This window comes from Colias eurytheme, chromosome 12 (assembly GCF_061535395.1).
Source record: "Colias eurytheme isolate Ceu_HAF_F1 chromosome 12, ilColEury1 Martin Lab GWU primary, whole genome shotgun sequence".
NCBI classification, from domain to species: domain Eukaryota; kingdom Metazoa; phylum Arthropoda; class Insecta; order Lepidoptera; family Pieridae; genus Colias; species Colias eurytheme.
Window position 1 is genome coordinate 6753644 of NC_142991.1, and position 14336 is coordinate 6767979.

The 14336-nt window shown below is 34.7% G+C and overlaps 1 protein-coding gene across 1 annotated transcript in view; it reads left to right on the top strand.

Annotated features, from left to right (window-relative positions):
• LOC149904112 (zinc finger homeobox protein 4-like) overlaps positions 1-5878 on the top strand; it is a 43123-nt gene extending 37245 nt beyond the window's left edge. Inside the window, exon 4 of the mRNA XM_090108300.1 lies at positions 1041-5878. Within this exon, the coding sequence (XP_089964426.1) occupies positions 1041-3881 (2841 nt within the window). The 3' untranslated portion in view covers positions 3882-5878. The remainder of the gene's footprint in view (positions 1-1040) is intronic.
• Positions 5879-14336: the final 8458 nt, after the last annotated feature.

Below are 14336 nucleotides of genomic sequence, written 5' to 3' on the forward strand. Positions count from 1 at the left end.
TAACATTGGATTTATATTTAGTCAAATTATTTACTATAAAAATTTATTCAATAGTGACTAATTATACATAATTTCGGTTATGAATCAACCAATAACAGCCACACATAAGTAAACATACAAGAGATATGTAAATAATTTTCTTCATTAAGTTTTAAATGACTAACACATTGCCTCTATTAACATACTCGAACAAGCTGACATAGCCACGTGTTTAATATATAGGTATAGTTTCTACAAATTTACATACTAATATCTCTTGCAAATTATATTAACGTACGTGGAATAATAATTAATTGTAACTATTAATAAATATAAACAGATCCGTCAAATGTTAATTGACTAACTACTTCATTTATATTATGAATACTCAGAGTACAGAATAATTACGTCATGTAAAGCATACTGAGAGCTATGTTTACATATGTAGGTATAATTAAACAACTTACCTTAATTAATTGCTCCCTAATAGACAATAGTTACTATATAAATAATGCAAAATACTCATCCTGATATCACCTAATGCTTTATATGAAAAATATATTATGTGTGTAATTTGTTATAATTCTGTTGCCATTCGTTTATTTAATCGTAGCAAGAAAATATACGTACTTACATGTTATAAGATAAGCTTATGCTGTTTGTCCAAACCAACAGAGGGTCCTTTGTTAGGTGCCAAGGGCCGGGGTATTATTATCTCTAACAATTACCTTATTCAAACTTACCTGCAATCGTTCGTATGCGTTAAGAATATTAACTATTGAAATTACAAATTAAGCTTTGATGTGTTTAGTTTTAAATATAGAAAACTACGTTTTGTATATTTATTTAAAGTCAATATTAACTGTAGAGACAAACTTTATGAATATTTTTATGTATTTTATACTTTAGAAGCTTATTTCGATAACATACACATTTAATTCTTATCTTATCTTATCAATATAAATGCGAATTACATACTTAACAAACATAAGTTAATATTAAAAATCTGTATTTTTAATAATTTGGTATAGTTGTATACAATATTATCTTCTTGTTTGCAGGCTAACGCCGCAGCTGGACAGAAAAGAGCTCGTACTCGTATAACTGACGAGCAATTGAAAATTTTACGATCGCACTTTGACATTAATAACTCGCCAAGCGACGAAGCAATTGCGAAAATGGCCAAACAATCCGGCCTAGCTACAAAGGTTATCAAGCATTGGTTCAGAAATACACTTTTCAAGGAACGCCAACGAAACAAGGATTCGCCTTACAACTTCAACAATCCACCATCTACGACATTAAACCTTGAAGAATACGAAAAGACCGGAGAGGCTAAAGTGACGCCTTTAGATTCTTCAGCGAGCTCCGATGAAGGCAAACCACCGCCCGAAAAAAAAGCAAAAACTGAAGAAATTTCATTGGTTAGCCAACAAGAAGTTAAATCTGAGCCTAATGAAGAGCCTACAATGGAAGAAAAATATAATTCCTACGACGACCGCCATCAAGAGGACAAAAGCTTCATCTTTCCACAAGCTCCATCCCAAAGTCCTGCATTAAGCAGCTCAGAACTGCATCAAAGCATATCTCGTCCTCAAACACCAACTCACTTATCGTTAAATTCTTTAATACAATCCCAACTTGACTCAATACCGGCTACGAGTATACCTCAGCCGCCACATCCATCTATGCTACCACCGAAAATAAATCCTAATTTCACGTCCCCAAACTCCGCGCCCCCGAACGTCCTACCTTTGACCCCAAATCGCAGCCTCAGTCCTGGCAGGGGACCGGCCGATTTCGGACTTTCCGGGGGCAACTCGAATGGATCCAACAGCTCGGGGTCTTCTGGCAAACGCGCCAACAGAACTAGATTCACTGACTATCAGATTAAAGTATTGCAAGAGTTTTTTGAAAATAACGCTTACCCAAAGGATGACGATCTAGAATATCTTTCTAAATTATTGGGCTTAAGTCCGAGAGTCATCGTAGTATGGTTTCAAAACGCTCGACAGAAAGCAAGAAAAGTATACGAGAATCAACCGGCAGCTGATCCACCAGCGGGCTCGATGGATGACGCAAATAGATTTCAACGCACACCGGGATTGAACTATCAATGCAAAAAATGTCAATTAGTATTTCAACGATACTACGAGTTGATTAGACATCAGAAAACTCATTGTTTTAAGGAAGAGGATGCGAAACGATCGGCGCAGGCACAAGCGGCAGCTGCGCAAGTTGCTGCTACTTTGAGCAGCGAAGACTCTAACTCTAGCACCGTAGAACACCACGTTCCGCATGTGCCAGTTTCACCGGCACCACCTCGTACTCCCACACCTGCCGCGCCTAACTATCCAGTATCTCCGGCTCCCACTACACCTCATACACCCGTAACACCTTTATCGCACCAACCAAGAGAAGAAAAAGATGGAAATTTTCAATGCGATAAATGCAATTTAGTATTCCCAAGATTTGATCTCTGGCGAGAACATCAGTTGGTTCATATTATGAACCCAAATTTATTTCCCACCTACCCTCCAGATTCCCCTTTTGGGATCTTACAACAACATGCTCAGCTACAACAGCTCAACGCTTCACTCTCAAATGAAGAAGCTCGCCACCCTTTAGTCGCTGCTCTAAACCAGCAAGTAGCTAAAAGAAAATTTGATGAGTTTGAGGAGGCAGATACTGGAGAACAGCCAAAAGATAAACGATTGAGAACAACGATTTTACCGGAACAGTTAGACTACCTGTATCAAAAGTACCAAATTGAATCAAACCCATCCAGAAAGATGCTCGAAAATATTGCTCGAGAAGTTGGATTGAAAAAAAGGGTAGTCCAAGTTTGGTTTCAAAACACGAGAGCGCGTGAAAGGAAGGGTCAGTTTCGTGCACATGCACAAGTTATAAATAAACGCTGTCCCTTTTGCCCTGCTTTATTCAAAGTGAAAAGCGCATTAGAAAGCCACTTAAGCACGAAACACGCTGATCAGTGTGCAAGAGGAGAAATCAACGTGGACGCTTTACCTGATGAGGAGTTAAGTACAGAGTCGACGCCTAGTTTTGGTTCTCAACAAAGTGACAGGCAGCAAAATTTTTCCCAAGGGGGGGCTCCCATGTTGCCCCCTATTTTTCCGCCGTTTCACTCAGACATGGAGAAATTTATCAAACAGTATAGTGAGGAGTCAATGAAGCGCTATGTTAGTGAGCTTCAAGCTCACGCTGCCGCCCAACAGAATGGCAGTAGCAATGAACCATCTGAGAGACGACCTGAACATGGAAAATCTGAAATACCTTTAGATCTCAGCAAACCTGTAGATTTGTCACGACCTGGATCGGACGCAGACGAGAGGTCAGATACGGCATCTGAAACCATGGAATTCTATGAAGAAGATGACCCCACCTCCCCTTTAGCGGGTCAGCATCCAAATCAAAGGCCTCCCGGCAAACGTTTTCGAACTCAAATGTCTTCAATACAAGTTAAGATTATGAAGGCTCTGTTCGGTGACTACAAAACGCCGACAATGGCAGAATGCGAAGCGCTCGGACGCGAAATTGGCCTACCAAAGCGAGTAGTACAAGTGTGGTTCCAAAACGCTCGTGCCAAAGAGAAGAAGGCAAGATTGGCGGCCGGTCTCTCGGAGGTGTCGGACGCGCAGCCGCCCGACGAGTGTCGTGTGTGTGACTTCAAGTACAGTCACAAGTATTCAGTTCAAGACCACGTGTTCACGCGGGGCCACATCGCCGCGGTGCGCGCGCGCCTCGAGAACAGCGCGGGCGCCGCCGACGACGGCACGCTCGCGCTGATGCAGATGGCAGCGCGGCTGGAGAGCGGGCTGGGTACCGAGCTGCACAACGCCTTCCTCCGACCACAGCTCGCTGGCAACGGTGAGTGTACTTGAACGTAGTTGTGGTAGCGTTAGCATGCGCTGTGTTTGAACTTATCTAGTACCTCGCAGTGGCGAGCTTCGCATTGCATCCGATAATAGCAATTACCGTGAACCGGGCGGAGCTCATGTCGTGCCGTGACGGTCGTTGATCTATATTTCCTACTAGTGATTCCTGTAAATAAACTTTAGATGTATTATTATTTGAGTGAAAAGAACTGTTCGGTATATGCGGCTTTAATATTCAAAGTAATGAATCTCTAAGATAGAAAATTATTATAGCTATCGACGTTAGATTTGTGTCAGTTATTACGAAGATAAGCATGAAATATCAACGGTTAATCGCATATGCCTCATAGTTAGGATTTCAATAAATTGTTATCCAAATACAACAATCAATGAATGCACTAGAGGAATAGTTGTTTCGTAATGTCATTAGGACGCTTTGTTCGGTTGTTGTTTTTGAATATGTGAGTGATGGATCGCGAGATGAGTCGCGACGTCTTCGGAGGCGCGAGAGGCGTGCCGGGCGGCCGGTGGGCGGCCCGCTCTGAACACCGCTATTCAAATTCAAACGAACTTAACAATGGTAGGAGTTAGGACGCGTGAAGGACGTCGTATATCTAATGGGACCGATCTGCCGCATATGCATTCGCTCCACATGAATAATCAATTATTCATATCGTGCCAATCGAAAATACTTTCCAAACTTTTACTCTTGTATTTATTCGATTTGAAAATTAACGCCGCATATACACAGCATAGCTGATAGTAATCTGTTGCATAATATTATTCTTCCTAGTTGTTCATATTTAAAACTCCTATTAGGTTTTAGCGATGTCGATTGTTGTAGGTGTGTAATGAAAACCAAATTATATATTTTAGAGAATTTAAAACGTTTTAGTTATTATATAAAGTCATAGCGAAGCCTGAAATCTTTATTACTATTTAAATAAGGTGCCTTGTAGGATTCAAGTGTTTTGTAAATTATTATCGTAGCTCCACTGTAAATAATTGAATCGTGTAAAAGTATACTATTAGTTGGTAACGATAGAAAGTTGTAAAATTTGTTTGCGATTGCCGCTCGTGAACTTGTACTACGATGTGTAGTATTAGAGATAGATAGATATTAATAAATATATGGTTCGTTTCGTAGAGGCATCTTAAAACTTGTGATATACTGTATCTAATTAGTTCGCATATGTTCACTGAAGGGCACGAAATACATACAGACATAACATAGAAAGTTTGTAGTATTTTACATAATAATGAATTCGATTCGTGTGGGGTCGCCGGCTGCAGTTTCTAACACATTTACATAAGACTACCTTGAAATTGGAGGGTTAGGCGATATGCAAATATTTTTTCTAATGTTTTCTTGTACATAATGATACCGAAGCTCGTGCGGTCTCAATGTGTGAGCGAATCGTAGCACGCGCTGCGGGTGTTGCTATTATATTTCAAATTTATTATGTGAAAACTTGCCTTCCGTCTTAGCGCCGTGTCATACTCCACTTTACTATTGAGATGCAAATCTCGCACTTAACCTAGGCGCATACAAACGTTCACTATTTAATCCGCTACAAATATTTCCACAGGTTTTACTTTTATTTGCATATCGCTTTTGTTATTTTTATTATTTGCATTATGTTATGTTTGTATATATTTTTTGTTCTTTAGTTTTATTATCGATTTTGTTTTCGTAGACATATAAACGTCAGGCAGCTGATGTTGACAGATTTGCCTCCTTTTCGACTTCCGATATTTTTATTTTTATTTGTATAATTTAATTATAAACTAATTTTATGCAATCTGCATTTACTTGTTATTCAGATGACATTATAATTATGATTAACTGAAGCCCAGTGCCAGCCAGTGATATAAATGTGGTCTCTGCCGGCTAAATGCCGATCGGTCGAGTCTGTAAACTGAATAGTATTATCATAATTATTATCTACAGTTATTATATTTGCCGAATTCGTTGAAATAAATGCAATATTTATATTATTGAATTATGTTTTTATTTTATTTTTTGTTTCCTTGGTTCCTTTATCCTGAGTTCTTTATGTTTTTTTTTAATATATATATATTTTTTGTTTTGGGAGCATTCAAATGTTCTCTTATTTAAATCTCCAGCTAAGTTTAAGAAGAATTAAAGCAGGTGAGCATTGTAGTGAAACGGTAAGGTGAGGAAAAAATGAGCTGTGTAACACAAAATACCTGAAGCTTAAAACAAAGCAGTCTATTGTAGATTACACATAACGAGAGACGGATATTGTTCACCTTTACAGTGAGACAAAACACGTTTTAAATTCATACATTTCCCGCTTCGTGGGTGGTGCTGTCATTGAATTGTATTCAGTGTTTGTTTCTACTAAGCAGAACAGATTGCTAGTCATAATTAATATTCAATCATGTGATACAATAATGCATAAGCAACGATCGTGACGGCATGCTACAATTGCTTGAAGTAGAGCCCAACTACATATACTACCAGTCTATGAATAATATGAAAGACACATAATGCTTGGAATTATAAAATAATTGCCTCAATCAATAGGTGCATATCATTTTCTGCTTCTATGATAAATCTATTTCTACATTACACTACAATTAATGTCCTCAAAATCAAGTTTATTATTGGTATACAGATATATACATAGTATACACTTTTTTTTGGTGATTAGTTGTTTACTTGCATAATTAAAATGATAAATTTATTATATATTCAGTAGATGTTTCTTATATCAACTCATTTGAAGCATAAAATTAGTTACTTTCACTATTAAGTAAGATATCAACAAGTATACCTACTACGTATTTTCATTTGGTATCGATGACTTTCTTATTCAGATAATAGACGTAAAAAGCCTAAATATTTATTCCTAAAGTCACGTCTCAATCATTCATCTTAAACCAAAATAAACTATAAGTTCCAGAGTTTTAAGGAAAAGTATACTTTTACCTGCAGAAATCACTCGGTAACCGATATACGTAACTATCATTGAACCATTTCATGAAATTCAACAAAAAAGTATTTAATCCACCCACTCAATATTCGAGAGCTCATTACAAAAAATATTAAATTACAACAGCACAATAGAATAAGGCTGCAGTTGGAAAAAATCCTCCCGTTTCTTGGGTACTAGCTAATTATTTCATTGTTAAATGCCAGAGCAAGACGTGCTTACCAGAAAACAACTCTTTTTGTTATAATACAATGGATTTTTTATAAAATATAACCGATACCGTGATCCATTGCTAGGTATATCATTGAAGGGTATCATTTATTTATATTTGATATGAATAACGGTGTTCTAATGTCACGTGATGCATTGTGTAATCGAAAGCTTTTAATTTTCATAATAACTGGATATTCAGAGACAGATTATACAATTAAAGAAACTGCTACTGTTCTAAATCCATTGAAACTATTAGGTAGGCACCTATAATAATTCTTGAATATGTACTTAGAATAGCAATTCACACTGCGATCCTATAGAGTAGTTAAATATTTTTCATATTACAAGTTCTCAAATCAAATTATAATACTGTATATTAAATATGTTGATACATTAAATCCATTAAATATTTCTCAAATAATGATAGCTTTAGCCTTCCCAAAGTTTTGAAATCTACTACCATAGACATCTGCTAGTCGTCATACTATCTTCACATACCTACCTACTAGTAAAATCTCACCTAAATTACACATTCAAAACCAACCTATCAAAAAATCGCTGAAAGTTAAATTTATAGGTACCTATAGGTGTCGTGGCAAGGTAGGTATCTGTCTACTTATTTCAAGCAGTAAGGTAAGTTTCAACACGATTACTTTCCTCCATTACAAAAGAAAGTTAGGTGCCTAGTTATATCTAGATTCAAATTAACATAGATACCTAACTACTATAATAAATAATAATCATAATCATTTCAGGAAATTCTTCATAAAAATCATATTTAAATAACTACAATCAAAAGTTAATACCTATACTGAAGAATATATTGCTACGTATTTTTCAGACAGACATAGAAATGTGTAATTAAAAATTTTGAAAATTTTTCATAATCTGCTCTTACCTGTATTCAAAAATAGGTCCTAATAGGTTTGTATCTATCAAATTTCTTGTTAGGTAAAACCCACCCAAATCACAATAGGTGACAAAAAAAATTACCTTTTATTCAACTTTAAGTAAAGTGTTAGTATTAAAATAATATTTTATGAGTAGAGTTTCATGGTCTATGACTATTGGTATGAATTAAAATTGCAGTTTAAAAAAATTCCATAAAATTATACAACAGATAGAGTAGGTAGAGCCTATAATTAACAGATCAAAATATGGAAATGAGATTTACTGAAAGGTAATATTTTAAATCCTTTGTTCATGATCAATACACATGAATTTTATTAAGATGCTCTGAATGACTAGAATTTATCTCATACAACAGCTCTATCAAACGACTTAGCAACATGATATCTATGACAACAATCTTCTCAGAAGTATCCGAATATTGATAAAACTATTTTTAACAGTTTATTTGTATAAGTACAAACCCATACCTACCTACATTTACATTCTATTTAAATCCTTGTTTAATTGAGTTATACCAATTGCAATAATCTCGCAAATTGTTACACGAACATAATTTTCAATCAACACTACATCCAAACAAAGTGTAATTATCTCCAAATAACCTATAGCGAAATAAAGCTAAATTGTAAATTGTAATACAATGAAGGGGGGAAAGGGGTAAGGGCGTCTCGCAGTCACGTCGAAGATCCCAGCCCATTACTTGCTCCAAACCGTATCGACGAATAACCGCCAATTATTGGATCGCTCTACAATCTTTTTACAATTTCTTCTCCGTCCGTTATTATATTTCTATTAAGCCTTTTTTGTAATCAAACAACTAATGATTCGATTCCATTTCCTAGACGGACGTGCCGTCCCCGCGATGTTTAATGACACAACGTTGGTAATTAGATCCGGATGGTTTGCGGCCATTGACTTACTGCTCATGCTCATCTGTGGACAGCCTAGTGTCGGTTGTATAAAAATATAGATGACTAGCTTTCAGAGAATAGTAACAAACATACATACATACGCATAAATCTATCCTCACAAACTTTCGCATTTATAATATTAGTAGGATAGGATAGGAAGGATAGGATGGGGTATAGGTACCTACCTAACCCTGAATTAGTAATGAAACTGTTATATAGCAAAACTAGATTTCCGCCCGCGGCTTCGCCCGCGTTTTCAAAGGAAAACCCGCATAGTTCCCGTTCCCGTGGGATTTCCGGGATAAAACCTATCCTATGTGTTAATCCAAGTTACCCTCTATATGTGTGCTAAATTTCATTGTAATCGGTTCAGTAGTTTTTACGTGAAAGAGTAACAAACATCCATACATCCATACATCCATACATCCATACATCCATACTTACAAACTTTCGCCTTTATAATAGTATTAAGATTAAGACTATAGCTAAGTTTACCTAATAAGTAAGAGGTACCATTTGTATCTTGAGTATGTATGTATCTATGGTTACAGGCACTTTATTAGTAGAAACATTCTGTAGACATAATAATTAGGTACGTAACCTTTTGAAGATACAAAGCATTTAAGAAATTTATTCAAAGAGTTTTTACCATTCTGTTAATATCTCTTTACCTTCAAATTCGTGTTCATATAATCATAGTAAAGTAATGACATTTAAAAGCTAACGATGTTACACGTTAAGCGTTCACCATTATTATTTATTACTATTTGGTACATTATAAGTTCAATCACCTATAAGGAAAACCAAGACAAACGTATTAATACTTTCCAATCTGTGGTCACGCTGCAATTTGTTGCTATTGATTTTGCGTTGAATTGTTATGCATTACTGTCCCGTTAAATACGATTATCAAGTCGTGATATAAAAATGTGAACTTGTTGAATAAATTACTAGCTAGGTATTTGATGCACTACCTTTTTAACCAACTTTTAAAGTTCCTAATGATAAAATATTGTCAAAAAAAGCCTGCCATATCTAGTTATTAAATCGTATAGACTCAGAACGTCTAATTAACAGAGTACCTACTACCTAACGCTGTGATTATTATTTTAATCGTTTCGCTAACAAAAGGAAACAAGTGAGATTAGCGGTAATTATCCGTACGGTACTACATCGTGTGGAATGTTCTAAGGGCTTGTTAGACGAACTTATCTCGTTTCGAAATTGGCCGTTGTTTGTGTGTCGTCATTTGAGAAACAACGAGGAGTAAAATATCATATGGTTGAATGAATAAACGTTTAAATTAGAAATATGAACTTGATTTGATCAGTTTTTTATTACTTTCTACGTAAACTACTAATAGGTCAAAGTTACGATTAAAGCCTATAGTTCCCGTTCCCGTGGGATTTCCGGGATAAAACCTATCCTATTTCCCGGGGTAAAAAGTAGCCTATGTCCTTTCTCGGGTATCAAAATATCTCTATACCAAATTTCATGCAAATTGGTTCAGTATTTAAGGCGTGACAGACAGAGTTACTTTCGCATTTATAATATTACGTATGGATTTCTACTCCAACTCTACCCTATATAAATTTTCTAGTAACTACCTAAAGCGAAAATAAATCCAGATTAATAAAACTGTAGTTTACAAATGAGAAAATCGGTAACAAAGTGGTACAATCTAACAAGTGAGTGGTTAGCGCAAACCGCTGCCACGCCCGACTCTACATTTTCATTACCACCATAAATGGATGATGATAAGCAAAAGTGTCATAAAAATTAATTATTCCTTTTATTACTGTATTAATCATTAATAGGGATATTTATAAAAACCAGTTAATGCACACTTTAATAAGCTTATAATGAAAAAAATTATAATTGTTTAAAATAATTCGTAGGCATAATATTTACTTGATTAAAGACTGGTTATGGTCGAATTTTGTTTTAAATTACTTTGATAGAAGACTGATAAAAGAAGTTAATGATAGACAAACTAATAAAGATGTGTAATAAATTATAATATTTACATATTGTTGAATTTAAGCGACCATTGACTATAAAAATGTTGTTTTACTGTTATATGTATTAGTAAACAATAATAAAGAACAAGTTTATCTTATATTGATATTAAGGTAGGTATATAATATGATGATCTACAGAAGTTGGTATAAAATCTTGATACCTACATGGATATTATGAGGAAAAGCTTTTGGCGTAGGCAGATAGGTATCTATTTAATATTCATAATAAAACAGCTACAGTAGTTTATTCTTCACATTATATTGGTGTATAGAAAATAAAACACATAATTGTCTATTAAATTTTTATTTCATCGAAAATAATGCAATAAAAATTATGCACGTTGATTGATCACATTGATTAATTTATTACGACAACTTAAGTAATTTGTATCTACACAAAAATTGCGTATGCCGTATTGCTTATCACATCCAAATACAAGGAATGAAGCAATTTTTACTTTGACTGCCTATTGAGGTTGCAACTTAATTATGTTTCATGGTATCCACAACCGCTCAACACAACTGCTTGACATTAACACTTTAAGTACTCATTGTTTAAGAAAAATCCACTTTAATACTTCTCAGTCTAATTTCGAGAGTTTATTTTTTACCTGTCTTCTCCGAAAGACCATAATAGTATATAAATCAACTATGTGCAAACATTTATTATCTCCAAATAACCTATACTGGTATAAGTGGTATAATCCTTCTAAATATTCAAAGTGAAACTTGCTCGTAAATTTTGACCTTCTTTACCGAACGACCGAACGATACATTTTACATAAAATTTCTTACACAATACCGAACTGAAAATAATAAAAGAAAACAATCTCATTTAAAACTTGACTGCAAATTAAATAAAAAATACACTAGAGCTAGATTAACAAGAATCGTGGTATTTTGCAGAAAATACGGCATATCGAAGCGTAGATTTATTTTAGCCTTACACAGATTTGTGATACAGATTAGATAATTGTAAATTTACAAAAATTGACGACAATAACTTAACTACATTGTTATTGAATTGTGACTCAGATTGGATTGAACTATAATTGCGTGAAATAGAGTTTGCCATGACAAAAAACATCAATGCTTCGCAAAAGTTTAGCCGAAATTATACGGATAACTTGCTGTCATTTTAATATTATTAATAAAGCACTCGATACTGTAATTGAATCGGAATGATCATCGTCATAATTTTTTGTAGTACTACGTTGTTATATTGAAAGCATACTAGTCATTGAATAAATGCCTCTCGAAAAACGAAATGGGTTTTGCCTCAAATAATGTATAGGCATCAGTTCGAAAAACTTATTTTCTAACACTACTAACGGTAATATTGTGACAGTTAAGTTATTAGATTTTTTAATGATACCTACTGGAAAACTTATCATTTAACTTTTATCCTTTATTTGCAAAAAACTGTTTTTATTCATTCATTCATAATACTTACCTATTCATTTCAAAACTGGTCTATTTCATGCACACTATTCTACAAGGTTGGAATTAAGTGATCGTAGAACATTTTGTCAATACGCTGAAAAGCATTTCTTCCAGTATGTCACACACTCAAATTAGAAGTCATACCTATCTATGTATTATGATTATGTAACACTAATCCTACTCATAACCCGGGACAATGGTACGCAAATTTATCTTAATCAAAATATGAAATAAACATTTTTGCACCCGACTCTAAGACCTCGATAGCAAAAACGCAATTTAAACTTTACATAAAAAAAGAAAGATACCGACGTCTGTTGTCTTGAAAAGCGGTTGATTATGTGTATAAATGAAATAAATTAAATTGTGCTCATGTCATGTTTAACTGAATTTGAATTGAAAATACGTTTACATACCTTATCCTCTAAATAAAACGTTCCGTTAATTGTATTCACTATACCTACACGTTTTAAATAAACTGTTATCTCGCTTTGTACCTATACAATATTCAGAGGTACGTAAACGTAACAAAATACAAGTAAATGGAATTTGGCGTAAATAATTCATATAGTGTAGGAATTTAAATGTTATTTAGATATCGGCAAATACTTAGCGGGTCCCGGCACCTTCCTCCTGACCATGGCAGGCACCAGCCGATTTGCAACATAACCTACATACACATATACCTACATTACCTATATGTTTGATATAAGAATGAATACTAAGTCGTTGTTTCGAGTAAAAGATGACGTCGTCGCTTTCATAGTCAGATTCTCTTGATTTGCAGCTGCAATATAATCGATTCCGTCTGTAGGTACTTTATATTCCTTGGATATTAAATGAGCGACAAAATCGTCACAAATTACCTTAAGATTTGACTGTCAGATGATATTTATGACGGGTTTTATCGAACGATGTTACACAATAATAAAAATATTATCCCTTTCAGATTTTTAAATACAAACACTAGGGGCTTTTTTAAGCTCTAATTAGGTTTTTATTGGTAGAAATTTACATATTGATAGTATCTTACATACAATAGCACATTTAACAGCAAATTTAGTATTAAATTATTATTTATTAATTACTAGCTTTCCACCCGCGGCTTCGCCCGCGCAGTCAAAGAAAAACCCGCATAGTTCCCGTTCCCGGGGTATTTCCGGGATAAAACCTATCCTATGTCCCGGGGTAAAAAGTAGCCTATGTCCTTTCTCGGGTATCAAAATATCTCTATACCAAATTTCATGCAAATTGGTTCAGTAGGTAGTTAGGGCGTGATTGAGTAACAGACAGACAGACAGAGTTACTTTCGCATTTATAATATTAATATGGATTATAATATTGTGAGCATTTTGTGCTACTGTCAAAAATGTATAATATGTACCAGAAATTCAGCATATAGTATCTACGAATATAATGATGCTATTTTGAGATCAAAATGTTCAATAATGCAATCGATTTACAGAAATATTCTAAGCGTCACATAATATGTCTACAATGCGTAGAGCTCTATACTTAGTCTATAAATAACTTACATTTGAATCGTACCTATGCAAAAACATTACAAGTTTATAAAACTACTAGGTTTCCGCCCGCGGCTTCGCCCGCGCAGTCAAAGAAAAACCCGCATAGTTCCCGTTCCCGTCCCGGTCCTTTCCGTGATTGCGTCATTTTCCCGGGATAAAAAGTAGCCTATGTCCTTTCTCGGGTATCAAAATATCTCCATACCAAATTTCATGAAAATTGGTTCAGTAGTTTAGGCGTGATTGAGTAACAGACATACAGACAGAGTTACTTTCGCATTTATAATATTAGTATGGATATTTAAAACTATTATAATATTGCCTGATGTTTAGAAATGTACTGTGAATATCTGGAAATATAAACTAAAATTACCCAAAACTAGATCTAGACGATTTCAATTTTCAACTAAGATCACGAGACAGGAATATATTTTTCATCCTATCAATTCTATTCTTTTCTATTCTTCTTCATCTTTTA